Source organism: Nestor notabilis, unplaced genomic scaffold (assembly GCF_000696875.1).
Source record: "Nestor notabilis isolate BGI_N333 unplaced genomic scaffold, ASM69687v1 scaffold7968, whole genome shotgun sequence".
NCBI lineage: Eukaryota > Metazoa > Chordata > Aves > Psittaciformes > Psittacidae > Nestor > Nestor notabilis.
Window position 1 is genome coordinate 3,442 of NW_009941472.1, and position 24,951 is coordinate 28,392.

Consider the following 24,951-nt stretch of genomic DNA (forward strand, 5'->3'; position numbering starts at 1 on the left):
TTTTGCCAAAAAACAGAGTAAGGTCAGGGACCTGCACAGGAGATTCAATTTTGGGGAATGAAATGGCAAGATAGACGTCACCAGATCCCCACAGATGTGATCAACAAGATAACAGCAATGTCTCCACCAACTAACAAGAAAGAAACACAAGCTTTCTTAGGTGTTGTGGGGTTCTGGAGAATGCACATCCCAAATTATAGTGTGATTGTAAGCCCTCTCTATCACGTGACATGGAAGAAGAATGATTTCAAATAGGCCCCTGAGCAACAAGCCTTTGAACAAATTAAACAAAAAATAGTAAGCAGCTGGGCTTAAACGACGACATGGTATCAAGCCCTATCAGATTGCGTTTAATACTCTTTAGACAAAAATAGTAATAAACTTAACTATTAGTGTTGCAGACAAATACTGCAAGCTTGTTGGGTTTATTAGGAAAATTAGAGGCAAGTATTTCCACTGTGAAGTGGCTCATATGTCTCTAAACCCCTGATTTGCAGTGTTGGAGAAGAGAAGCTGCATGGTAACCTTACATCAGCCTTCCAGTATCTGAAGGGACTTAAAGGGTGCTGGAGAGGGACTCTTCATCAGGGATTGTAGCGACAGGACAAGGGGTAATGGGTTTAAATTTAAATGGGGGAAGTTCAGGTTAGATATGAGGAAGAAGTTCTTTATTGTGAGGGTGGTGAGGCACTGGAACAGGTTGCCCAAGAATGTTGTGAATGCTCTATCAGTGTTCAAGGCCAGGTTGGACAGAGCTTTGTGTGACACGGTCTAGGGTGAGGCATCCCTGCCCATGGCAGGGGTTTGGAACTAGATGATATTAAGGTCATTTGCAACCCTAACTGTTCTATGATTCTATGTACTAGGTTAGTTGAGCTTCCTGGCCTGTATTTGGAAGTGACTGATAATGGGACTAGACTATCTGCTGCCACTCCCAGGCTTTTCATAGCCTTCTAAGAGTCGTGATTGTTGCTCCCGTTTTCCCCTCCCCCAGGAATTTACCCAGTTGTTTGAACTGTTGTAACTGTCTGGTATCACCAATGTTTTGTGGCAAAGAGTTCTGGAGTTTTAACTTTGTATGAAGTAAAAAAATACTCGTCATTCAAATTTGCTCTCTGCCCGCTTAATTTGTTACAGTCCTGTGCTACTTTGTTACTGCAAGTAGTGGCCTGCAGGCTTAGAGTACTTCCATATCCTTATTCTGGAGGCTCAAAAAGTCTTCCTTGGCTGAATTGTGGTAATTGCTGAATGTAGCACAGGGTAAACACAGCAGTAATAATAGCCTCTTCTCTGCATCTTTTCATAGAATCATAGAATCTCAGGCTGGAAGGGATCTTGAGGATTATCTGATCCAACCTTTCTTGGCAAAAGCATGGTCTAGACAAGATGGTCAGCACCCTGTCCAGTCAAATCTTAAAAAGTGTGCAATGTTGGGGAATCCACCACTTCCCTGGGGAGATTATTCCAAAGCCTGATTTTCTCAGCGAAGTTTTGAACTTCATAAAGTTCTTGTTAGCCCATTCCAGCCTATCCAGGTCTTCCTGGAGGGTGGCTCTCCTTTCTGAAGTGTCCCCTTTCCACTCTCAGACTGGTATCTTTGGCAAACTTGGTCAGGGTGTGCTTGATCCCATCATCCAGATAATTTATGAAGATATTGAACAGTGTTGGGCCCAATATTGATCCCAGGAGAACCCCACTAGTGACAGGTCACCAGCTGGAAAAGGAGCTATTTGCCACTACCATCTGGGTGCAGCCTGTCAGCCAGGTCCCCGCCCACTGCGTAGATCATTTGTACAGACTGTAATGCATCCGTTTCTCTAGAAGGAGGCTGTGGGAAACTGTCAAAATTCCTGGAGAAGTCAAGGTAGACCATGTCGGCTGCTTGGCGCACATCAGTCAAGCATGTTGCATTGTCAAGCAGAAGGCTGTTGGGTTTGTTAAGGAAGAAGACTTAAGCGTAAGGTGTGTGTCAGTGGGGAGAAGTTGAGTTCTTTTCTATGAAAAATCTGGTTCTTCATCATTCCTTTTATTTCAGTGATTCAAAATGTCTTTAAAAAAAACAACATTTCAGCCTTGAGACTGCTTTTCTCCTCACATGAAGCACTGTATTAACTGATCAAGCGTTTGTGTTGTAATCAGTAGTGTATGAAGGAGTGTAAGCATTTTACTAAAATATGATAGATGATATTACTTAGTGGTTCTTCAGTTTTATTTCTATATAATACATATACTAGTTTGTTTCAGGATCAATGGGAAAACAAGAAAGTGACATGAAGAAGTGACTCTCTTCTTTTGTGTCTGTTCCAAGTTCTATGTTGGATGTTCAGAGTACATCAGTGGGACAGATCTCTGAACTTTAGAAACTGAATGAATGAGCAGTTGGTGACATGCTAACTGGGGGAAAAAAATTGCAATGCAGTTCCTGGTTTCTGTAAATTTTGAGACTATAAAATGGTAATTTTAAAGTTGCTTTTAAGAACAGTCCAAATTAAATACTGGCTTGTACCATGTGCTCTTTCTGCAAAGTGTGACTTGAACAGATTTATATAGAGGAGGTGGTTTCAGCTGATAAGATTGGAACAGAAGAGATAATTGAAAGGATATAAATGTTCAAAGGTTCTCCTACTGAAGAACTTCAACAAAATAAATAATTTACTTTAGTCCAAGGAGTGATATTTTGGAAAGACAAAGATTAAAAGTTCCACCCCTTGTAAAGCACTGCCTACACTGTTAGGGTCTGGAAATTAAGGGTTTCTTATTTTATTCTTCTTTCAGACACCTTTCCCAATAACACCTTCCTCCTTATTAAGAGAGAAGCAGACCTCTGGGAATAGGTAAATCGTTTTTCTCCTCCAAAACTGGAGTTGGAATCATTAATGACTGCTGTTGTAGGAGACTTCTCTTCATAGACAGCCCACATCCTTCCTTATGCAGCAGAATTGTAATGAGAAGAGAAACAGCATGATCTTGCAGAACTGTCATACCTGTTTTATTTCCAAGGATGAAGTAGAGCTGCAGCAAGATGAAGAGAACCTGCCATATGAAGAAGAGATTTACAAAGATTCCAGTACCTTTCTTAAGGTGAGCTCCTTTTATTGCAAAAGTGTGGTGACAGCTGACATGGTTGTGTTAAAGTATTTCTGCAATTGGTGGTATTTGAAATCATCTTTGAAGGCTGAAGTAATGAACTTGAATTCACAAGTATGAAAGTTTCCTGTGAAAGTTAGAACTGTAACTAGTGCTGACATTGACCTGACTAAAGATCTGGGTCAACTTGCAATGAGCCATAGTAATGGTGGGCCTGATTTGGAACTAAATACACAATGATGGTTTTGACTAGTGTAGCTTATAAAGGCATGTTGGGAAAAAAAACCAGCCTATGCAGTACTTGTGTATGTCCACTTAGCTCCCTGTTGCACTCACTTTTGTTCTCCAGGGTACTCAGAGCTTAAACCCACACAACGATTACTGCCAGCACTTTGTGGATACAGGACACAGGCCCCAGAACTTCATCAGAGATGTTGGTATGTCATAGTATCTGTTTGAATATAAACTAGTTTTATTTAATAGCACTACTTTTTCTTCCCCTTTTAAATTCCTTACAGTTACGGGGAAATATGTATAGATATATACTTCATAGTTTTGTCTCTTTGTAAGCGTACATATCAATATATACATTTATATGAATAATTTTATTTTTAATCATTTAGGAGGTGATTATTACCAGGGCTGCTCTTACTCTTGGTTTTACTTGAAGTTATTTAACCAGGAAGATTTTTTTCAAAACTAAGCTCTTTTAAATTCCAGGAAGTAGGTGAGTCTACTGAGCAGATCTTGGAACCTTTGGAAGTTTGAATAACTGACTTACAGCTCAGCTGCTTCCTGGACTGTATTGCCTCCAAGAATGCATGTAGCATGTAAAGTATGCAAAATACTTATGTTTATGCTTAAGTCAGATAATATTTACCAGCTAAATTATGTAGCTGCCTACAACTCGTCAGAAGGCCCAACACATTACTGAATTTAGAGGATGGTATTTTTAAGTTTATGTTTATTCTGCTGTTACTGAACTTGTTACTGAGGTCTTATTTTATTAGGACTGAATTTAATCTTTCTAAAACTAAGGTATGGTTTGGTCTTGTGTCCCAGAATGGGTGCCTGGTAGTAATTTAGTTTTTTAAAAAAGCAGGACACCTCCCTCTGCAGTTTTTTTACAATAGTTCTCTGTATTTTATCAAGTTTGTCAGGGCAAGTGTGTTGTTTATAGATGCCACCCTAAACAGGTTTCGTTTGCTTATTGAAGCAGATAGTTTTTATTCTTCTCATTTTGTGAATGCTTCTGTGAAACACATCTGGATGTTTAATATGAAACATGAAAAGTGGGCTGTTTTGACTCAGTTATGTCTTTATCTGAAAAGCCCCTGGGCTTCACATTTGTGTTCCTTGAAATAAGATGATTATGAAGATACAGCAGCCCACGTTATTTACTCTGACTTCTGAGCCACAGAAAGAATTGGGAAGGGATAGGACAGATTGTTATACGAGTATTAATACGGAAATGAAGATGTTAGCAGCAGTTGGTCTAGACCCTTTATTAGATATGAATTATGTCAAGTTGCATACTGGTTAGCACACATTTTCTACATGATGATCAAACCTCTGCTTAGGTGCTTCCTTGTAATTGGATGTGACCATACAAAGAGCAGTAGGGAAGGAGTGGTTTCAGAACACCCAGTTGTATCTTTCTGATGTTGCTGTTTGTCCTGGTTTCAGCTAGAGCAGTCATTTTTTCTCCTTCTTAGTAGCTGGTACAGTGCTGTGGTTTTGACTTTCAGCCTGGGAACAACGCTGATAACACCGATGTTTTTTGTTGTTGCTCAGTAATGTTTCCTTGACCAAGGACTTTCTCAGTCTCATGCTCTGCCAGGGAGGAGGGGAAGCCGGGAGGAAGCAGAGACAGGACACCTGACCCAAACTGGCCAAAGTGATATTCCATACCACAGCACATCATGCCCAGTATATAAACTGGGGGGAGTTACCCGGAAGGCCCAGATCGCTGCTGGGGTCAGGCTGGGTATTGGTTGGTGGGTGGTGAACCTTTGTATCCTCTCCCCTAGTTATTTCCCTTATCATTATTATTATTGGTAGCAGAAGTGGTTTTGTATTATACCTTAGTTACTGGACTGTTGTTATCTCAACCTGTGGGAGTTACATTCTTCCAGTTCTCCTCCCTATCCCTCCAGGAGCAGAGGGAGGAAGAGTGGTTCTGAGTTACCAGCTGAGCTTAAACCATGACACTGTTGGTAGAGTGGGAGAGATCTGTGGGTTTTGTCTTAGTTGGTTTATTGGTTGTTTTTCATTTTGGTGGGTTTCTTCTGTTTGTTTGTTTTTTAACAACTGCATTCATCTTGACTGAAAATTGGTTTACATCTGTTGCTTAGCTGGGGATAGTTGACTTCCGTTTCTGCTGGTCAGGAGTATTTGACTTGTACTGAATATCAGAACAGAGTTTTTAAGTTGTATCAGAAAAAGAATGAAAACTTTTGTGTTTTATGCATGTGGAATAAGAGAGAGTGAGGTTTGATACTAACAACTTGGATTTTACCAGTGTAATGCTGCTGCTGTTTGCTTTTCTCCTTGATTAGATTTATATTGGCTCCAGGATCTGCTGGTTCTTTTATTTCTTCTTAAGCAAAAGGGACCAGAAGTGAGTCTTTGCTTCATGGCCTAGTTAGCATCTAGTCTGCTCAGAAGCGTCCCCCAACTGAAGCTGTGCTTGTAACACAGCTGCTTATTATGGGGAGAGACTTTTTAGCAGGGCTTGTTGCAACAGGACGAGGGGCTATGGTTTTAAACTAAAAGAGGGGAGATTTGGGCTGGATGTGAGGAAGAAATTTCTTTACAATAAGGTAAAATACTGGCACAGGTTGCCTGAAGAGGTGGTGGATGCACCATCCCTGAAGACATTGAAGGTCAGGCTGGATGTGGTTCTGGGCAACTTGATCTAGTTGAAGAAGTCCCTGCTCATTGCAGGGGGGTTGGACTAGGGGACCTCTGAAGATCCCTTCCAACCCAAGCTATTCTATGATTGTATGCTAGGGTTGGGAGTTCAGAAGCTAGAAATAAAATTAAAATAGGCAGAGCAATGAAGCCTTGTGGGGTTTGTGGGTTTGGGTGGCGTCATGTCCTGTGTTCTTGCCTCCCACTCCCCCCATGCAATAGCACCATTTCAACTGGCAAATTTAAATGAATGTGAAAGTTTGTAAGTAACTCTATTAGTTGAACTCATACTGACTGGGAGGTGGGAATGGTACCTTTTTTGGTTTGTGCTGAGTCTACTGCTAGCAATAACCAAAACATACTGTCTCTACTTAAGTTTTGAAGGAGGAATGTAATATACTGAATCAGGTACTGGAACAGGCTGCTTAGGGAATGGTGGAATCGCCATCCCTTGAAGTGTTAAAAAATCTTGTAGTTAAGGCCCTCAGTGATACGGTTTAGTGGTGGTCTTCGCAGTGCTGGGGTGGTGATTGGACTTGATCTTAAAGGTCTTTTCCAACCTGGTTGATTCTGTGAAAAGTTTGATGGTTTGGGTTTTTCTCTTTTTTTTAAAAAAAGTTTGCTGCAGAAAACCTAATTAGGATTCTCCCTATTGCATTGTGTACCTACAAAAGATTTGAAAAGTAACATCAGAAAGCTAAGCCTAATAACCCAATAAATAAATCCACCTGTTCATGACTGATGCCTGAGTACCAAATCCCAATGTAAAGGTTGCCAAAGGGAACCAGCCATACCCCAGCAGCTGCCTTAGAAATAGTCTTCAAAGGTTAAAAAAGAGTATTTTGTAAATTAATGTGAACTAGATCTTAATATGAACTTACAGATGTAGGGGATAGCAAAATAACTTCCTCTCATCATTCTGGCACTTCGAGTTTAAATGAAAGATTGTTTCCTTCTGATAGAGGGGATTGCGAACTCCTGATCACTTTAGTGGTCTAGAGAAGATTAGGGCAGAGACACTACATTCAGTAACAATCATAATTAACTGGGTGAAGGCAGAAGTCTTTTATGAAGTACTGAACAAAAAACTGCTTTTGAAGGGTTTGGTTTGTTCTAACGGATATTAAAATGAAGCTAAGTATTAACATTGGGACCTATTCAGAATACTGGACAATGCTTAATTGATACAGATTTACTCTCTTAAGCAGTTGTTAACTTCATGTTTTCTTCTTCTTCTTAGGCTTAGCAGATAGGTTTGAAGAATACCCAAAACTTAGAGAGCTCATCAGATTGAAGGATGAGCTGATATCTAAATCTAACACTCCTCCCATGTAAGTGTTCTTGTGGAAAACGCCTTTCTTCTCCAGACCTGTTTGAAGTTAGCTGTCTGCTTTGCAAATCTCAGTCTTTTAGCACCTGCTCAGAATTTACATTTTCTATTTCTGTTTGTATACACAAATTAATCAATTGAAACTTAAGAAGAATAAAATAAGTTTGATTTTGCTAGCTCAATCTAGATGTTTCATATGGTATATAAACGGCTTTGTTTTTCCAGTGTGTGATTATTCATAGTGTCTAAAGCTTTGGTTTTTAAGATTTAGAACTGTTAGTTGATTGGACAGCAGGCTTTAATTTGGGAACTAAAAGAACACAGTATGATCGTGGATCTCATGTTACTGTAAACTGCGTGATATCAAGCTTTAAAAAACTGGCCTCTTGATGTAACACTAGTTGTTTTCCTAACAACTTTTTTTTTGTTTAATGTTCAGCCATTATCTTAGTATCCATTAATCAGATTTTACTTTGTAGTTTAAGATGAAAAAGTTTAGGCTGGCTGGAAGTGATTTGTCGTATTCACTTTGAGTTACCTCTGAGCTTTTGCTGAAGGTTAGGCACAGTATAAGCGTGCTGCGTGTTACTCCCAGTAATTTGAACTTGTCTGAATGTTGAGCCTAATGCTTTTGTTATACTGTAGTCGTAATCTATACAGAGTAAAATAGCATTACTTCATGATAGTCACAGGAAAACCTCTGAAATAGTTGTTTGAACAACTGAGACACAAACTGCTAAACGCAGCTTGCCGTTTTGAAGTTAGATATGTTTTGGCATTTAAAGTCTTAAAGCACAACAGGGGAAAAACAGTAACCAAATGCTGCCTTCTGATAATACCAAATATGCTTACAGAATAATAATCTCTTCCATTCACTTTGTTTGGAAGGGAGAGGTGGTGCTCTGCTAATTGGCTTTTTTAAGATTAAAGGTATTGAGGGGAGGGTAGTGTAATTCTTTTCATAGTGGTGCAGCAGTGAGTGGTGGGCAGGTGTGGAGGCCAGTCGTAAGAGTACATATGAGAGTGTATATAATAAAATCTGTGTGTATGGGGATTAGGCTTTTGTTATAGGGACAGAGAAATACATTTCTACTATATGAAAAGTAATCACATTTCCAGTGTTCAGAATTTTCTGAACATAACATATAGTAAGTGGCAATTCTAAAAATAGGCCACCTTGAAGCAAAACCAAAAGTCTCTTAGCCAGGCAGTGAGAGCTTGAGTCTTAAATGTTGATATTTTCTCCCCTATAGTCCATGGATGTACACAAAGTTCAGTGATTCTATACATATTATACCATCTGTGCAGGCATCTGTTTCCTGCTTGCTAAATTAGAATCTAAAAGCTGTTTATTTAGAGAAAGCCTACTTTTTAAAACCTAATGCAACAGCATCCAGCTTAGGTTAAGTGAGAACGTGTTATGCATCTCTGCTGGTAAGATGCATATGAGCTATACAGACTACACAGGAGATGCTACTCTTAACTGCTTACATGGAGGTGCTTTGTGGAGTATGATTTTCAAATGAGTATTACAGTTTGTCCAAGCAATTGATCATCTTTTGTTTAAACAGGTACTTACAAGCAGATTTGGAAGCTTTTGATATTAGGGAACTGAAGTCCAAATTTGATGTGATTCTTCTGGAACCACCACTGGAAGAATACTACCGAGAGACTGGCATTACTGCTAATGAAAAATGCTGGACCTGGGATGATGTAAGTATTTTTCTTGCTGTGAAGAAGATTTCATACACGTATTTAAGCAAAAAAATTTGAGGGGTTTTTTTTCTTTACTTTTTTTAAGAAAAAATAGTTATGTTCTTTTGTTCTGTTTTTGAAGAAAAGTCTAGATTCTTATAAAAAGTAAGTTTTATATTGTATGCATGCCTATATGTGCTTGAAAGATGGGGGCTGGTTTTTTTGTTTTTTTTGAAGAGTTTAATGAATTAAATCTACCTTTCTATTTTCCCTGAGCCTGGTTGAAAACTGAAATCTAATGATAGTGTTTTCTATTTGTTTTCTGCTACTGAAATTCAGAGTATCTTGTAAATATTCCCTCATTTCTTGAAATTCTCAGAAAGGTTTTTAAGGTATGCTTTCTAATATGCTGGTCTTCTAGTCAAAAGAGATGGGTATGCTTCAGTGACATACCTCCCTTCTCCAGAGTACCGATTGGACAGGAAATTTTTACAGTCAAACCAATTGTAATCCTGAGAAGCCTAACAAAATAGATAAACCCTGCTTGTGGATTGTTTTCCTTGTATTTATGTATTCCCTTACTGTTTAGTCATGTCAAAAGATTAGGATTTTATTTTTTCTTTTAAGTCATGTTGATTTCTCACCCCTTTTTGGGAGCAAGGAGAAATCTTAATGTGGTAAGATGTGATCTTTTCTGAGATCACTGTTGCTGCTCTTGTTTTACTGTGCTCTAGTAAACATTTAGAGGATTGAGTCAGAGTAAAGATTTTCAAGTTCCTTCTGTAGTAATGCATGGAGATGCTTGTAAAGAAGGAAACATTATATAGACATATTAATAAGTAATTGCATTCTATATCTCTGCCCTTCCATAAAGTGAGCCCTGAAAAAGCAAGGTGAAGGCTGGAGGCTATGAAGTGCTGGATGTCATCAAGCATAACAATTTGATGACATAAAAACTGCCAAGTTGTCCTGTCCTTCAAGATTGAACTGGAGAATTACTTCACTTGAGCATTGAGTAAAGAACTTGTAATCTGAAAAATAGTGGTGAATTTGCTCTGTCCTATATACCTACACTTTACTTATGGGGGGAGGGGAAACCTGAAAAGCAGAAAACCAAACCAACAAACAAACAATCAAAAAAACCCAAAACAACCCCACCCTCACAGCAGTACAGACAATCTGGAGTGGTAAGGAAGAGCAGATTAAAAAAATGTTTGTATAACGGTGTCAGGAATTCTTAAGTTCAGGCATGACAGGAATATGCAATTAATAAATACTTTTCTTTAGAGACCCTACTTGAAAGGTATGCAGGACTATGTCTGCATTAGCAGCACATTTGTCAAGTGAATAGAGGGAGGCAGTTGTTACTGAGATTTTCTTACCTGTGTTCTGTGCAATTCAGGGGAGAATGATGGTGTTGCTTTAAACTAGGTTTAGTTTGTCATTAGGCTGAAACCTACACATGCGTAACTTCAGAAGTGAATCAGTCAAACTGAAGGATCATGGAAGCAAAATAAAATTCAATCTACCTTTTAAGGAATTAATTTGGAAACAAAGGCGTTCATGCCTGTGACAAGGGACTAGGTAACTTTATCTGTACAGTTAAGGAATAAGTAGCTTCTGTATTAGCCATTCTGTTACTCGGGTAAAACAGGTGCCTGGCAGCAGAGCCCCAGGGAAAAACATTCTGTCCTAAAAGAAAAACTGGAAGTGTTTGGGGCAGGAGTCATCCTATTAGCTGGGAGTTACATCCTCTTTAGAGTGGCTTCTACTGCATTATTTGTCTTCACAATGTCTCAAAACGAAGCTTGAGTTTATGTGTTAGGAAGTTATAGATGCATCTTCTCATAATGAGTATCAGATGCTTTGCATCTTAAGTTATTTCATCCTGAATGTTACTCATTTGTCATTGTTGACCAGTGTCATGACAAATTCTTGCTGCTTTTTTCCTGAAAGGGAAAATGGAGAGAATGTCTTTGCTATGTAATAATAGGAATTGAGGTGAGATTTTTTAAGAATGTGTCTTCACAAGCTTCTTATAAGTAACCCCAGGGCTGAAGAGAAGCAGAGCACTATGGCTGTGTTACTAAATCTTTTTGCTACCAATGGAATGATAAAAGGAAGTAGAGGTTTGGGTGGGGGGAAGTCACGTGGTAGGTTGTATTTGTCCATTAAGTCTGGAATTTTCTATGCAGATAAAATTTCTATTAAAAAGAAATAGTTAAGCTGGTGATCAGCTATGTTGAAAACATGCACTTGGGTACTGATTAACTTTTACTATGTGCTTTCTGGAAAACAATTTTAAGAGGATGGCTGTGAATGGTATGCAGACTAAAATTTTTAGTAGTAGTGCTTCCTGATGGTTTTAGCTGTAATGCTTCAACACTTATTTAATATTCTTCCTGATATAATAGGAAATTTGTATTTAATTCATAAACGTTTATTACTGTTATTATTAGATAATGAAATTGGAAATTGAAGAAATTGCAGCCCCAAGGTCATTTGTGTTTCTGTGGTGCGGTTCAGGCGAGGGTCTGGATCTTGGTCGAGTGGTAAGATGATGTTTTAATTCAATTTATCAGGGACAGGCTTAGCAGTTTATTTTTATCATTGACTTTTTCTGTATAGAATCATAGAATACTTAGGGTTGGAAAGGACCTTAAGATCATCTAGTTCCAACCCCCCTGCCATGAGCAGGGACACCACACGCTAAACTGTCTCCCAAGGCTCTGTCCAGCCTGGCCTTGAACACTGCTAGGGTTGGAGCATTTGCAGCTTCCTTGGGCAACCTATTCCAGTGCCTCACCACCCTCACTGTGAAGAACTTCTTCCTTATATTCCTAAACTTCCCCTGTTTAAAGCCATTACCCCTTGTCCTACCACTACAGTCCCTAACGAAGAGTCCCTCCCCAGCATCCTTATAGGCCCCCTTCAGATATTGGAAGGCTGCTATCTCAGCTGTAGCTGCTAAGAGATGTTAAATGGATTAGATATATTTAAGTGTATCTGGCATTAACTTTTTAGATACTGTTATGTTCCAGCTAAGTTACTGTGACCGTGTGAGGAAGCATAATTCTATAGGGTCTAGAAAGCTATACTGCTGTCTTGTTCTGATGTATGCCTGTTGCCATAGCAGGTTGCCATGTTGAGTGCATTTACAATATTATTTTTTCTTAACAGAAGCCTTAATGGTTTTCTGCCAGAAATACTCATGCTATTAGAAAGAAGCTGCTGTTTCATAAAGCGAGATAAGATTGTGTGCTTACCACTGCTTGTTTTCAGAGTAGGTTTATTCTTAGTGAGCTTTGCAAAGTTTTATTCCTCTGTAAGGTCTTGGAATTTTAGGGTAATCTTTCTCTATGCCAGTTTAGCACTGCTTGTGCGTGGGATGGTGAACTAAAAATTTCCGGTTGGCTCTTGCTGTGCTGAAACATTCTTTGCTTAGTTTGAGCAGTGCTTTCTGCTAAGACAGTATAGCATTTGTATACGGACAACAGGCAGCTACTAATCTGACTGCTTTATCTGCTTTTCATTGTGAGTTTGGTTAAAGTAGCTGTTTTGGGTAGATTGATATTGGTCGTAGACACTGGAGAGTTCTTTAACACAGCAGTAGCCAAATAAATAAATGAGTTTGAGTCCTTAATGCCCCATTTCCTCACTTTCAAAGACTACACTTACAGGAGTTAAGAATAAAAAAGTCATGTAAGTTGGTTTTAGTGGTGGGTTTGTATTTTGGTTTTGTTAGGCTGGGCGTGGGTGGGTTTGGTTTGTTTTGGTGGGGTTTTTCCCCCAATATAAAACCCACAAAATAGTAGCCAAAGCTTTTTGGCTATTTATCTTCCCATTATAGAATTTTACATTGATGTGAAAAACCATCAGAGTGCAGGAGTTAGTGGAGACAGGACCAAGGCAGCTGATCACTATGTTGCTCAGACTGATTTTGATTAAGTTTAGGTGTCACTGGGTAAAAATGATCTGGGGATCCGTGCAGTGGTTAGATATTTAAGAAAACGGGGGGAGGGCAGAGAACCAACACACAGACAAGTCTATGCACATAAGCCTCTTCTTTTTTTTTTTTTTTTCCTTTTCCTTTTTTTTTTTTTTCCTTTTTTTAATTCTGAGAGGGGAGCAGCATGACAACCATAGTACAGTCCTGCCAGTAAACTGTTTAATTTATCTGTGGCAAATTTCTCTTCCAGCTATGCTTCAAGAAAAATACAGTACCTATGTGAGTGTTCGGTTTAGGTTATTTGGTGTAGTGTGAACTGTTTTATCTGTCTGAAATATTTAGTGTCTACGCAAATGGGGCTACAGAAGATGCGAGGACATTTGCTGGATTAAAACAAATAAGAACAATCCTGGAAAGACCAAGACTCTTGACCCTAAGGCTGTTTTCCAAAGAACCAAGGTAAAAGGTTTGGCTCAATTTCTTCTCTGTTCCCACCGTCTCTTTATGCTGGTAAAACACCCAGTGCTCCACAGCAGCTGGTGACACGCTTTCAGGAAGGCAGACGTGCGGACCTCAGAGTTCTGTTCTGCAGTGTACCATATATGGAAATAAATGTATTCACAGGATGAATGATGAACTTGTGTCCCATTTGACTTTAGCCAGTGTGAAGAATAGAGGTTTCATCTACATTTAATGCTGCTTGGTAGGTTTCTGTTACAGTCCACTAAATGTGGTACTCATTTGAGCCTTGCTGAAATGCAGGTAGCTGAGGAGGAATCGTAGATTGATGGACGAAGAATGAAATCCTGAGAGGGAAGGTGGAAAATACTACTTTATGTTGCAGTGTCTTTGACTTCTGGGTCGTTTTGGTTATGAGTGAATGGTAAATAAGCAGTTAGTCAGCAATACCTTTTGTGTAAGATAAAAGCTCCTTTCCAGATGAGAGAAGACTTGATGGAGGAGGAACACCTTTTGAATGAAATTAGCAGTAGAATTTGACTAAATTTGATGTCAAAATAAGTCTTTAAAACTGTAAACTATAAATGGATGTTTTCATAAAAATCACTCTGGAAGACTGACTAGTTTTCCTAAATACATGCTTGCAAGTATGTGCCCAGACCTTAAACCAGATAGAGGACTGGTAGGGACCATAGCTCAGTCACATCGCCTGACTTCCTAGACATGACAGAATTGGTCAGCTTGCTTTAATTAACGTTAAACAGTTTCGTAGGGGATTTTTGTGGAGGACATCTGTTGAAGAAGGTGCAGAGAAGAGAAAAAAAGCGTTCCGATTTAAGACTCAACTGTATGTTATTAAGAAACTTAGAAAAATGTTGGTAGGGTTAATAAAGAATTGGTTTGGGTATATGTGGGTGTAACTATGGAAGTTGTACTGAATACAGAGAATTGGCTGATGAGTTAACAATTAAAAGTGTCATTTAACCTCAGGACTCATTCTACATTCACTGATCATTCGTAAGTATTAAACATCATCAAGTCTGTCTCAGATTTGCCATTTTTTGGGAGTATAAACTTCCCTTTTAGGTACCTGAAATCTTCCTTTGACTTGCATTTACATTAATCTGAAGCCTGTTTGAAAGTGTGTTGTATTAGTTATGCAATATTTAGACATATAAATATTGTATGTTTATTACATATAGTATTGCAAGTATGTGCACTCCTAAGGAAGAGGTTAAAACTAACACAGGAGTATTGGGGAGAGTTTATGTCTTTGTTTAACGGGGGAGAATAGTTTCTGGTGTTAGAGCATTTCTCTGTTTATTGAGCAAGGATTGGGCTCAGGTCACTATTTATAATAACAAACATTGAAAATCAAGCTAGCTTATTCTGACTAAATAATCGGTTGTGCAAGATGTATTTACCAATGATCACAACAGCAAATGCTATCCTGTTACGTTTAGTTTAGGCGTCTTTCTAGGTGGATGCTTTATGCTGTGCCACCTGTTATAGAATCTAAGGTATCGATGAATGATATTCCATGTGTTAGGAAAAGAAAATGTTTTGGCTAGTTTTTCTAAAGACTGGATTTTCGAGACTTTGCTGGATGGGTAACTTGCTGAGCAGTAGTCTGCCTATTTATTTAGTTAAAACCCTTCCTAAAGATCTGGGAATGATTACATAGTCTTATCTGAAGCCTTTTTTTAAGAGCCATCTGGTGGCACTTAGTGAATCAGTGTTTTTTATGATACTGGGGGAAATGGCTCATCTGAATTTAATAATCCCAGAGGCAGTGCTCTGAAATAAATATGTAGAACCCTCTTTCCATCCCATACCAATTACGGTGATTCCTCATTTGTAGATGCTACACACTAGTCACTTAAATTGATTTACAGTATTTCCTCTGTATTTCTACAGAGGAAAGCAATGCATATCACAGCTAAAGAACATTTTAATGCTGATGGAGTGAGAGTACATTGACAGTTTCACAGAATCACAGAATAGTTAGGGTTGGAAAGGACCTTAAGATCATCCAGTTCCACCCCCCCTGCCGTGAGCAGGGACACCACACACTAAACTATGTCGCCCAAGGCTCTGTCCAGCCTGGCCTTGAACACCTCCAGGGTTGGAGCATTCACAACTTCCTTGGGCAACCTATTCCAGTGCCTCACCACCCTCACTGTAAAGAACTTCTTCCTTATCTTCCTAAGCTTCCCCTGTTTAAAGCCATTACCCCTTGTCCTACCACTACAGTCCCTAACGAAGAGTCCCTCCCCAGCATCCTTGTAGGTCCCCTTCAGATATTGGAAAGTTGCTATGAGGTCTCCACGCAGCCTTCTCTTTGATAGTGGTTTTAATTTTTTGATGCAGCCATATCTTCTAGAAAGGAATCTAAGGGTGAAAGCTACTGTTAACAGAGTTACAGTCTGAAAAAGTACATCTTACTTTCCCTGACTGGCTGTTCTGTGATTGAGAACCTTGAAAATTACATGAATAAAGTTAGGATCAGAATGCTGATACAAGTATTAATCATAATTATTAACTATTCCCTTACTCTTGCCATCACCTTGCAATCACTTTCCTTGTGGTCCTTTATTAGGTCTAACTTTGCTGTAATTAAAGAAGTCCAAATACCTTTTTGCCAGATAACTAGTCTGCTTTGTTTTCAAAGGCTGTTTTGGTAGCTCCAGTTTATTCTGTTCTTCTAGTTCATGCTTCAGACTTTTCTCTCTAGGCAGAGTAGATTCTACTCTTACACAATTTCCTTTTCTCTCCATTGCGCTAAAACCACAGGCATATGTTTTGCAGCAGTATTTGCAGCACGTGACAGGTACTCTTCTGTGTTCTGTGTGCGTAGGAGCACTGCCTCATGGGCATTAAGGGAACTGTGCGTCGCAGTACAGATGGTGACTTCATCCATGCTAATGTTGATATTGACCTCATCATCACAGAAGAGCCTGAAATCGGCAACATAGAAAAACCCGTAGAGATTTTTCACATCATCGAGCATTTCTGCCTTGGACGACGACGTCTTCATCTTTTTGGAAGGGACAGTACAATTCGGCCAGGTAACTGTTCTCTTTAGTTTTGTCAAATGCTTAAATTCTAATTTACCTTAATAACCCTCTTCTGATTTTATAAACCTCTTCCATCATCTGAGACGACTTGATGTGTTCTGATGGAAGCTGAGACAATAATGATTAATCCTCACACATGATTCTTCTGCCAGGTCTTGCACCAACTGAATAACTCTGCATTTCTGCATATGACTCCACCATGGGATTAGGATGCTGCAGAAAGCTGGATGAGCTTTCTTGGCAATTTCTCCATAGTGGATACCTAGTCAGAAGGCAGAAAATCTGCTGGGTGGAGGAATTTCCAGGTTTCCTACCCTCCAAATTCAGAAAACAAGCCTAGTGTTCAGCAACAGAGGATTGATAGTTTTCCTTACACTTTGGCAGTAGCAAAGTGATTTCTGCCCTAAATGTTCTAACCATCATGATCAAATAGCAGAAAATTTTGGCTAGAACTAAAAATCTTACATGGGTATTTTCTTAGCAAGACTGTCTGTCTTAGTGTGAATCCTCAGCTTGTGTTGCAGGAGCATCACAGAGACCTCTACTAAGTGATGTTACAATTAGGTTATAATTTCTATTATTGCTATCTTCAGGAGCAAGACCAAGTCACAAATCCAGTTTTAACACTGCTTACTGTTAAGTTTTGGTTTGTAAATACTCTTTTTTGGAAGTAAATGATTGCTCAAACACTAAGACTTTTACTCTTTTGTTTGTTCCACATCGCCTCTAATTGAAGATAAATGCAGAAATTAATAATTTTTCTACTGGAATAGGGAAATGTACAATTTGTGTATTTTAAGTTCAAATTCTGAACAATTCCTTTCTACTAAACTTTTATTTTTGGACTTAATAGTGAAGTAAACTCCACACTAACTCTAGAAATTAAGATGTCTTTATCATGTGCAAGACAGTAGCAGAAATCTCTGCTTGTAAAATTCCTGTCAGGGTCCTAAAGAGCTTTCCAGACCTGTCCTAGATGAGACAATAGATCTCAAGGGGGATACAGTTTTGGTTTATATGAAGATCTGTCAATCACAAAACTGTTGTTTGGAAAGTGTATGACAGGTATCAATTCTACCAATTTTTTCAGAAGAAAGTTCTTTGTTCACCAATATTTTTTGCTTGTTCATGCGTTTAACTCATCAGCATCAGAATTCAGTTGGGATTTCTTTTTTCCCCATGTGCCATCTGTTTACACTTCTGAGAAGCACTATTTCTTTCTCTAAACTGATTTTAAATCCCTGTGAGTTTAGTGCTGGTCCTGTTGCCAGTGTCTGAAGACTCAGTGTGTTACACTGGGTGCTGCATCTGGTGTGATAAAAAAATGCGTAGAAGTAGATGGATTAGATTGAAGGTAACCACATTTTATTTGTTGACTGATGATGTCAGTCTTAATTCTTTTGACTATTGTGTGTTTGTGTGGAAGGGGGCTGTTTTGTTGGGTAGAAAGACATTGTTCAGGTGTTACTACAGTCCCATTGTGTGTGAATTCTTACATGTTAATTTCTCACAGGGTCATGTTAGTCCAATTCAACTTTTGTGTTTTCTAAATTTGGTAGTAACCCTGGAATTGCGTTGCACACTGTAAATCCTAAACTCATCACAGATTGTGTGCTACTTCAGCTCATAATCTGAAGGAATAGGAATGTTCTTGCTTTAAATGTCTGCTTGCCACCGCCACTCAAGTCCAAGTCTGGCGGGGGAGGTGGTGCTCCAAGGGGAGGAGGAAGAGGAGGGACTTCAGCAGGCCAAGGAGAAAGGGGCAGAGAGAGGAACAGAACTAATTCATCCAGTGAAGCTGAAGTGCCCACTGAGTATGCATAAACAGGTTAATTTAACTCTTTAAGCTTTGTGTCCATATTGTGGGCTTCAGCAGAATTGTTTCTGGGTTTTCAGATACGTGTTTCCAGCATGCTGTGTGCTTGGCTGCACTGTCACAACTGGTTTCTGGAGACAAAATTACCTAATTCAAGTTTAACTGCCTTTTTTAAGAGGGGAGGAGGACGATGTTATTTTTAAAGTAGATGAATTTCCTGATCTGGTTTAGTGTGGTCCTAAAGGGGCTGGAAAACATTGTGGGTAGCGTAAGGGCAAAGAACAAATAGGAAGGACTCTTGTGAAACCTCAGCATGAATGTTCCCATAACCATGTGTAATTAAAAAAAAATAAATAAAGAAGCCTTTAAAATAATCAAACTGAAATCTTCACTTCCCAACAACCCTGCCTTTCCTAGAGGTGACCTTTTCAATTCTGTTCAGCACTGGTGCCATGTAGGTAAGTGTTTGTCCCTAGCACTTGAAAGTTCATTGACTGATTGGGAAAAAGACAAGAATGGCCTTGAAGCCTGAATTTTGTTCTTCCTTTTGTTGACTCTGGTTTTGTTTTCTAGGTTGGCTGACTGTAGGACCCACCCTTACAAACAGCAATTTCAATGCAGAAACGTATTCTTCTTACTTCACCGCTCCAAATTCCCACCTGACTGGCTGTACGGAAGAGATTGAGAGACTTCGGCCCAAGTCACCGCCACCCAAGTCCAAGTCTGACCGGGGAGGTGGTGCTCCAAGGGGAGGAGGGAGAGGAGGGACTTCAGCAGGCCGAGGGGAAAGGGGCAGAGAGAGGAACAGAACTAACTTCCGGGGTGAGAGGGGTGGCTTCAGAGGGGGACGGGGAGGTACCCACAGAGGAGGCTTTCCCGCCCGCTGATCACTGTTAGGTGATTGCTTCTTCCCCCAGTCCTGTGCCTCACCTCTGAACCTTTTTCTTGGTCTCGTTTTTGCTAAAGTGAATTATTCTGGTGACTCAAGCTAGGTGAGTTTAGAGTTGGTTTTGGTGCAAGCAGTTACAGTTAGTCTGCCTTGCAGTGACTGGCCTGGTGTGTCACCTCACCTACCTCCTGCATCCTGTAGCGAGAGCACTGTGCTCGGCCTCCTGGCAGCTTCTAGTGTCAAGAGCAGAGTGCACCATCTCTTCAAACCCCAGCTAGGACTGAGGTGAAGATACTTGCTTTTCCCTTCTGAAATGTGCAAAGCGTAGGCTTTTTTAACTGTTGTTTTCTCCAAAACATGGATTTCTCTTCCTTCTCTGGGGGTTCAGGTTTGGATTGACTTGGATTAATGTGGTGGAATGGGCATGAAATGCAGTTCTGAACTGCATGGCCGTGCCAGACTTACTCTCTTACTCACGGAAGAAGAAGTGCTGTGTCTATATTGACACTTGTTTTAACTTCTCTGAAACCAAGCAGCAAACTAAATAAATAGAATTCTATTTTTTCCTACTTGGTTTAAATTTCCCAGATTATTGCTGGGAATAGGGAACATGTTTATTTTTCATTTGTTGTGTATATGCACTCACTTTTCACATCTGTCATAGGGAGAGTGGTAATTCTGTGTAGTCGTGTGTTGTGCTTCATGAAAAACGGGAAGCTGTGCATTTATGTGTAGTCTAGCACTACACATAGGTCTGGGTTGCTGCTCAAGTAGGGATCTTCACCAAGCATCTGTTCATCATAGCCTTGTCCTTTGGTAGTTTATTGCCAAACAATTGCAATGCAAATAGTAAAAAGACCTGGCTGGAGGTCATATTGGAAATGTGAGCATGTGCTGTAAGAGCGAGCACTTCCGGAGGTGAATCTCCTGGGTAAGGAGGGCTCGGTAATCCAACTGAGTGTTGTGCTTTGCCTATGAACCCTCCATGCACTGGAAGCAGACTGCTGGTGATCAGCTCCAGAGCACAGCGTGAAGAGAAAGCGATTCACTTGGGTGTACGTACAACGAACTTCTGGTCAGTACTTCGCCAACTGAACACACCTGGCTGCTGAAGTCTCAGAGGCTTAGGTGTGGATGTTTGAAAACTGTCTTTTAGGTCTCAGTGATGTTTCTCTGTTGAAGCCTAGCTTTTAAATAACTGTCCTGTAAAGTAGTGGATTATTAAACTTGTTTATTAAAACTAATGTTGAAATACTTTTCTTAGTATTTTGTGGGTTTGTTCTCCTTGAGGTTTTGGAATTGCTAAGTTTTGCTGTAGTTTCCTCCCTGATGTCCCCTCCTTACTGCTAAAATGAAACAGTACAGTGAAACTCATCTGGTGTTTACATTTAGCATTTTCCTATGGTATGTTTTCACATCTGAAGAGTGACTGGATTTAGGTTAGGGGTTATTTGACAGGTAGAGCCCATTGAACTGTCAGTGATGTCTGTCAAAGACTACCTGGAACAGCATCCAATGGAAGTTATGTGTCACAGTTAGAAAACCTTGTGATTTTACCCTAATCATTTTCTTACTGAAGAAGTAAATAACGGAGACATGTAGGAAGGTTGCTTTTGTGCCAGTGACAAATCTTTTTCTTTTTTTCTCCATTAGTAGAAAATGTTAATTCCCATTTTGCCCTTTTAATTACTTGTCCATAGCTGATAGTTCAGGACACAGGCTACTTTTAACATAGAAGCTTAGGCTAGCTACACTGAAGAGGAGACTCAAAAGTAACTGGTTGAGATGTATATGTGTGTCACTTTGCAGAAGCTGGGATGTTGCTCAAGACTTCAGTGACTTGGGAAATCAGTTGCACATGATCTTGTATTAAAAGAAAAACCCACCAAAAAACAAACAACCAAAAAAAAAAAAAAAAAAAAAAAAAAAAACAAAAAAAACCAACAAATCAACAAACAGATAAATCCCTTTGGAGCATGCAGAGCCAGGTTTCTGATTTTTTTCCCTCAAAGCTGAAATAGCTAAGTAGTGTAAGGAAAAGAAGACCACTGCTCCAGAGGTGTTAGATGAGATCTAGCTGGCTGGGCCAGCTTCACCAGGGAAGTGTAACATATGTACTGTTAAGAAGCAACTGACTGTACTTTTTTTAATTGAGCTTAATGGACAAGGAAGTAGAACTTTGTACATATCCTTTATAAAGAAAGATATCTCCTGGTTGTAATCCGAAGGTGGTGGTGCAACAGTGATAGATTGCCTGTACAGGTAAGACAGCGGTGCACAGACTTGTTTCACCAAAAGCTTGATGTTAAGTAGTTGTGGACATGTGTGGTGGTGTATCCCCCGCTTCTCCATCCTCTGGGCTGCTCCACGATCTCAGGAATGCTTGTCAGGCCTTGGCCTTTCTGTAATGAGTTGGATGCTGAAGCATCCCTTGATAGTACCAGGAGCTTACATGGCTAAGCAGGGAGGCATGGGTCATACCAGGGACTCCTGGTACAGTGGGAAGTGAGAGGAGGGGTGATCAGTCATTCCATGACAGCCCTAGAACGCTCCTTCCCTTAATTGTAGCCTGAGTGGAGCAGGACCACTGTAATTGGAGTTTTGAAAAAATTCTAGTAATTACCCAGTCAGGTTGTGGCCAAGATGGAGATTTACTATTAAAACAACAAGCTTCACCTGCTTTGTGCATAGGAGGCATATAATTACTTGTGAAGACAGCCTAGCTTTGCAGCACCACTGTCAGCTGTAGGACCAATATCCCTGTGGTCTTCATGGAAGTATAATAGACATGACTATGATAATAATATGACTGATTCAAAGGCTTATTACTCGCATTGCTGCATGCTGATGGTATCACCTGAAAACAAGAGTCCACTGGTTGTAAATATGTAAATCATACTTTGGGTAATATTTGAACGATTCAAAGATTCCATAAAAGCAACCCAATGCTTGCTGAGAAGTGTTCTGCCCATCACATTAGCTCCTGGTAAAAACAAGACAGGAATGCTTTCTCATCTTGAAAAGATGAGTGGTTCTTTTTACATTAATAACTTGCTTATGAAGTGAAACAACAGGTGCTGCTAAGCCATGTATCTGGCAGTTACCATGGGCTTGGATAGTAAATATTGAGGGTGTAATTTAAGAACTTCCTTATGACTCCAGTTCTACTTCAGTGTACTGTTGGTACTTGAACATAACACATTGCATTCCACCAATATTGCTGTCCAGCTGGTAACTCAGAACCATGCAGCTGCTCACTCACTTCCCCCTGCTTCTTCCACCCCACTCCCAAAGGGATGGGGAAGAGAATCGAAAGAGTGCAAATCCCACAGGTGGAGGTGAGAACAGTCCAGTAACAAAGGTATAATACAAAACCACTACTTCTACCACCAGTAATAATAATGATAAGGGAAGTAACAATGGGAGAGACAATATAAAACTAAAAGGGGAAAAGGAAAAGAAAATAAACACAAATGATGCACAATACAATCCTCACCACCCAACAACTGATACCCAGCCCGACCCAAGCAGCGATCTGGGCCTTCCGGGCGACTCCCCCTAGTTTCTATACTGGGCATGACATGCTGTGGTATGGAATACCCCTTTGGCCAGGTTGGGTCAGGTGTCCTGTCTCTGCTTCCTCCTGGCTTCCCCTCCTCCCTGGCAGAGCATGAGACTGAGAAGTTCTTGATCTGGGCAAGCATTACTTAGCAACAGCTAAAAACACTGGTGTGTTACCAGCATTGTTCTCAGACTAAAACCAAAACACAGCTAAGAAGGAGAAAAATAACTGTTACAGCTGAACCCAGGACAATGTCTCACATGGAAGAATGGTAAATATAAGTCTACAGGGCATATACATCCCTGTCACTGCTGCATTATAGCACTAGGAAGCAATCTCAGACATACCAAAGTGGGTGTTTCCCCGCACTGTGTTCACACAGGGATTATCTGCTGACCTATGAAATGCATTTATAGGGGCAAGCTAAAAGCCAAGCACAACAGAAACAAAAAGTTCAGATAATTGTGGTTTAAGTTTAAAACCTTACAAGCTGTAACCTTTTCTGTCATCAATGAGAAAGAGGTCATGACTAAATACCTAGCGCAGAAAACAACAGCCCCAAGTGGATGCTCCCGTTCCTAACAGCAGATCTATTGCAGCACATCTGGGTGCTTCTGGCACTCCAGTGGTAAGAGCCTGAAGGGAGCAGGGCAGTCAGCTGACTGTGCAAGCCAGAACTTTGATTGCACGTGTACCACTTCTGTGTAAGAAATAATGAATCTTGCACACCAAATACACTTATTCAATAAAGTTTACTTGACTATCTTCTAGCAGTAAAAAATACATCTTCTGGTTCTATACTCCTGCCATATTTTGAAGCGGCTCAAATGTCAAATTTTGTCACACAAGGCCTGTTTCCAAAGATAAGTCTGCGTGTCACAACAGAAGTTCTTCCTGCTCAGGCACTGCTTCGTTTAACTGTCCTTAACACATCTTCCTTTGGGAGAATTTCATATGCTTTCTTTCAGACTTTCCCCTATTCTGCCATGTGCATAACAGAGGTGCTTGAGATACCCACTAAAAAATCTAGGTGAGTTTTTTACAGGTACAAGCAGTACCTTTATTAGCCAGCATTTCACACACACACAAACACGAAGAACATTAGTTAGCACGGAAGGCTGGGTACAAGCATATAAGGCCGGATGTCTCCACTTCCCCCGACTTCAGATTTCTGCCTGGCTATAGGAAAAGCTTTATTTATTTTTGTGGAAACTGAGGCAAAAATTAATTACCAAACCAACCTCAATTAACACAGCAATGTTGATCATTTCCCACACCACTTTACACATCCTTGTGCCTTTCTGATCAAAGTATGATAACCTAGTCATTCTTGCAACATGCTTTAAGAAAATACTCGTATGCACCAGCAGGGCTGGTACTAAACCATCCCCTGGGGGGGGGGGGGGGGGCCGCCGCGGGGGGGGGGGGGGGGGGGGGGTATTTGGTGTTCACAGGCTTTGGATTTTTTTTTTTTTTAAATCCTCATCCACTTCTAAATACAGCAAATTGGGATTTACTTCTCTTTTGTTAAGATTTGTCTCAGACTATTATTTTCTGGCTTAGACTGAAGGAAAACTATTTTGGTTTGGTCCTGACATAGGTAGGATCACTGTCATAGGAACCAGCCTGGGACTCACCCTCAAATGTCTACCCCCCCCCTCCATATAATCCTGAGGAGGTGGGAGGACAAGTAGAAACCCAGGCTCCCGCCAGAAGGGAAAGTCAGAGGAGGAAAAGGCAAAAGGAAGTAACAGAACCCATCACAAGTTGCATCCCTCATGAGAGGTCCCGATGCCTGGGGCTCAGAATGGGGGGGGATTTGCAAGTGTGTCATTAACAAGTACTGAAGTTAGGAATTAAAAAAAACAAAAACAAACAAGAACAAAAATAAAAAAAAAAACAAAACAAAAAAACAAATTAAAAAAAAATGAAGAAACTAGTAGAAGATCTCCTAGGTCTGTCTGAACAGTTAGATCAATTTCTAGGTCCAAATGTGTGTACCTGGGAAGAGACACAATCCATTCTAGGAACACTGTTCTCCCCTGAGGAGAGACAAATGGTTTGAGTGGCAGGAATGAGAATATGGGAAAGGGAAAACATACAAGGAGTAGCAGAGGAACAAAAATTACCCTTGCAGAGTCCTGACTGGAATCAGAACGATCCTGCAGGGAGGA

At 40.1% G+C, this 24,951-nt stretch overlaps 1 protein-coding gene across 1 annotated transcript in view; it reads left to right on the forward strand.

Annotated features, from left to right (window-relative positions):
- METTL14 (methyltransferase like 14) overlaps positions 1-19,383 on the forward strand; it is a gene marked incomplete at its 5' end in the record, with an annotated part of 22,622 nt that extends 3,239 nt beyond the window's left edge. Inside the window, 8 exons of the mRNA XM_010020901.1 lie at positions 3,001-3,081; positions 3,437-3,524; positions 7,241-7,331; positions 8,902-9,043; positions 11,485-11,577; positions 13,317-13,433; positions 16,291-16,501; positions 18,900-19,383. Of these exons, the coding sequence (XP_010019203.1) occupies positions 3,001-3,081; positions 3,437-3,524; positions 7,241-7,331; positions 8,902-9,043; positions 11,485-11,577; positions 13,317-13,433; positions 16,291-16,501; positions 18,900-19,213 (1,137 nt within the window). The remainder of the gene's footprint in view (positions 1-3,000; positions 3,082-3,436; positions 3,525-7,240; positions 7,332-8,901; positions 9,044-11,484; positions 11,578-13,316; positions 13,434-16,290; positions 16,502-18,899) is intronic.
- Between the last annotated feature and the right edge of the window lie 5,568 nt (positions 19,384-24,951).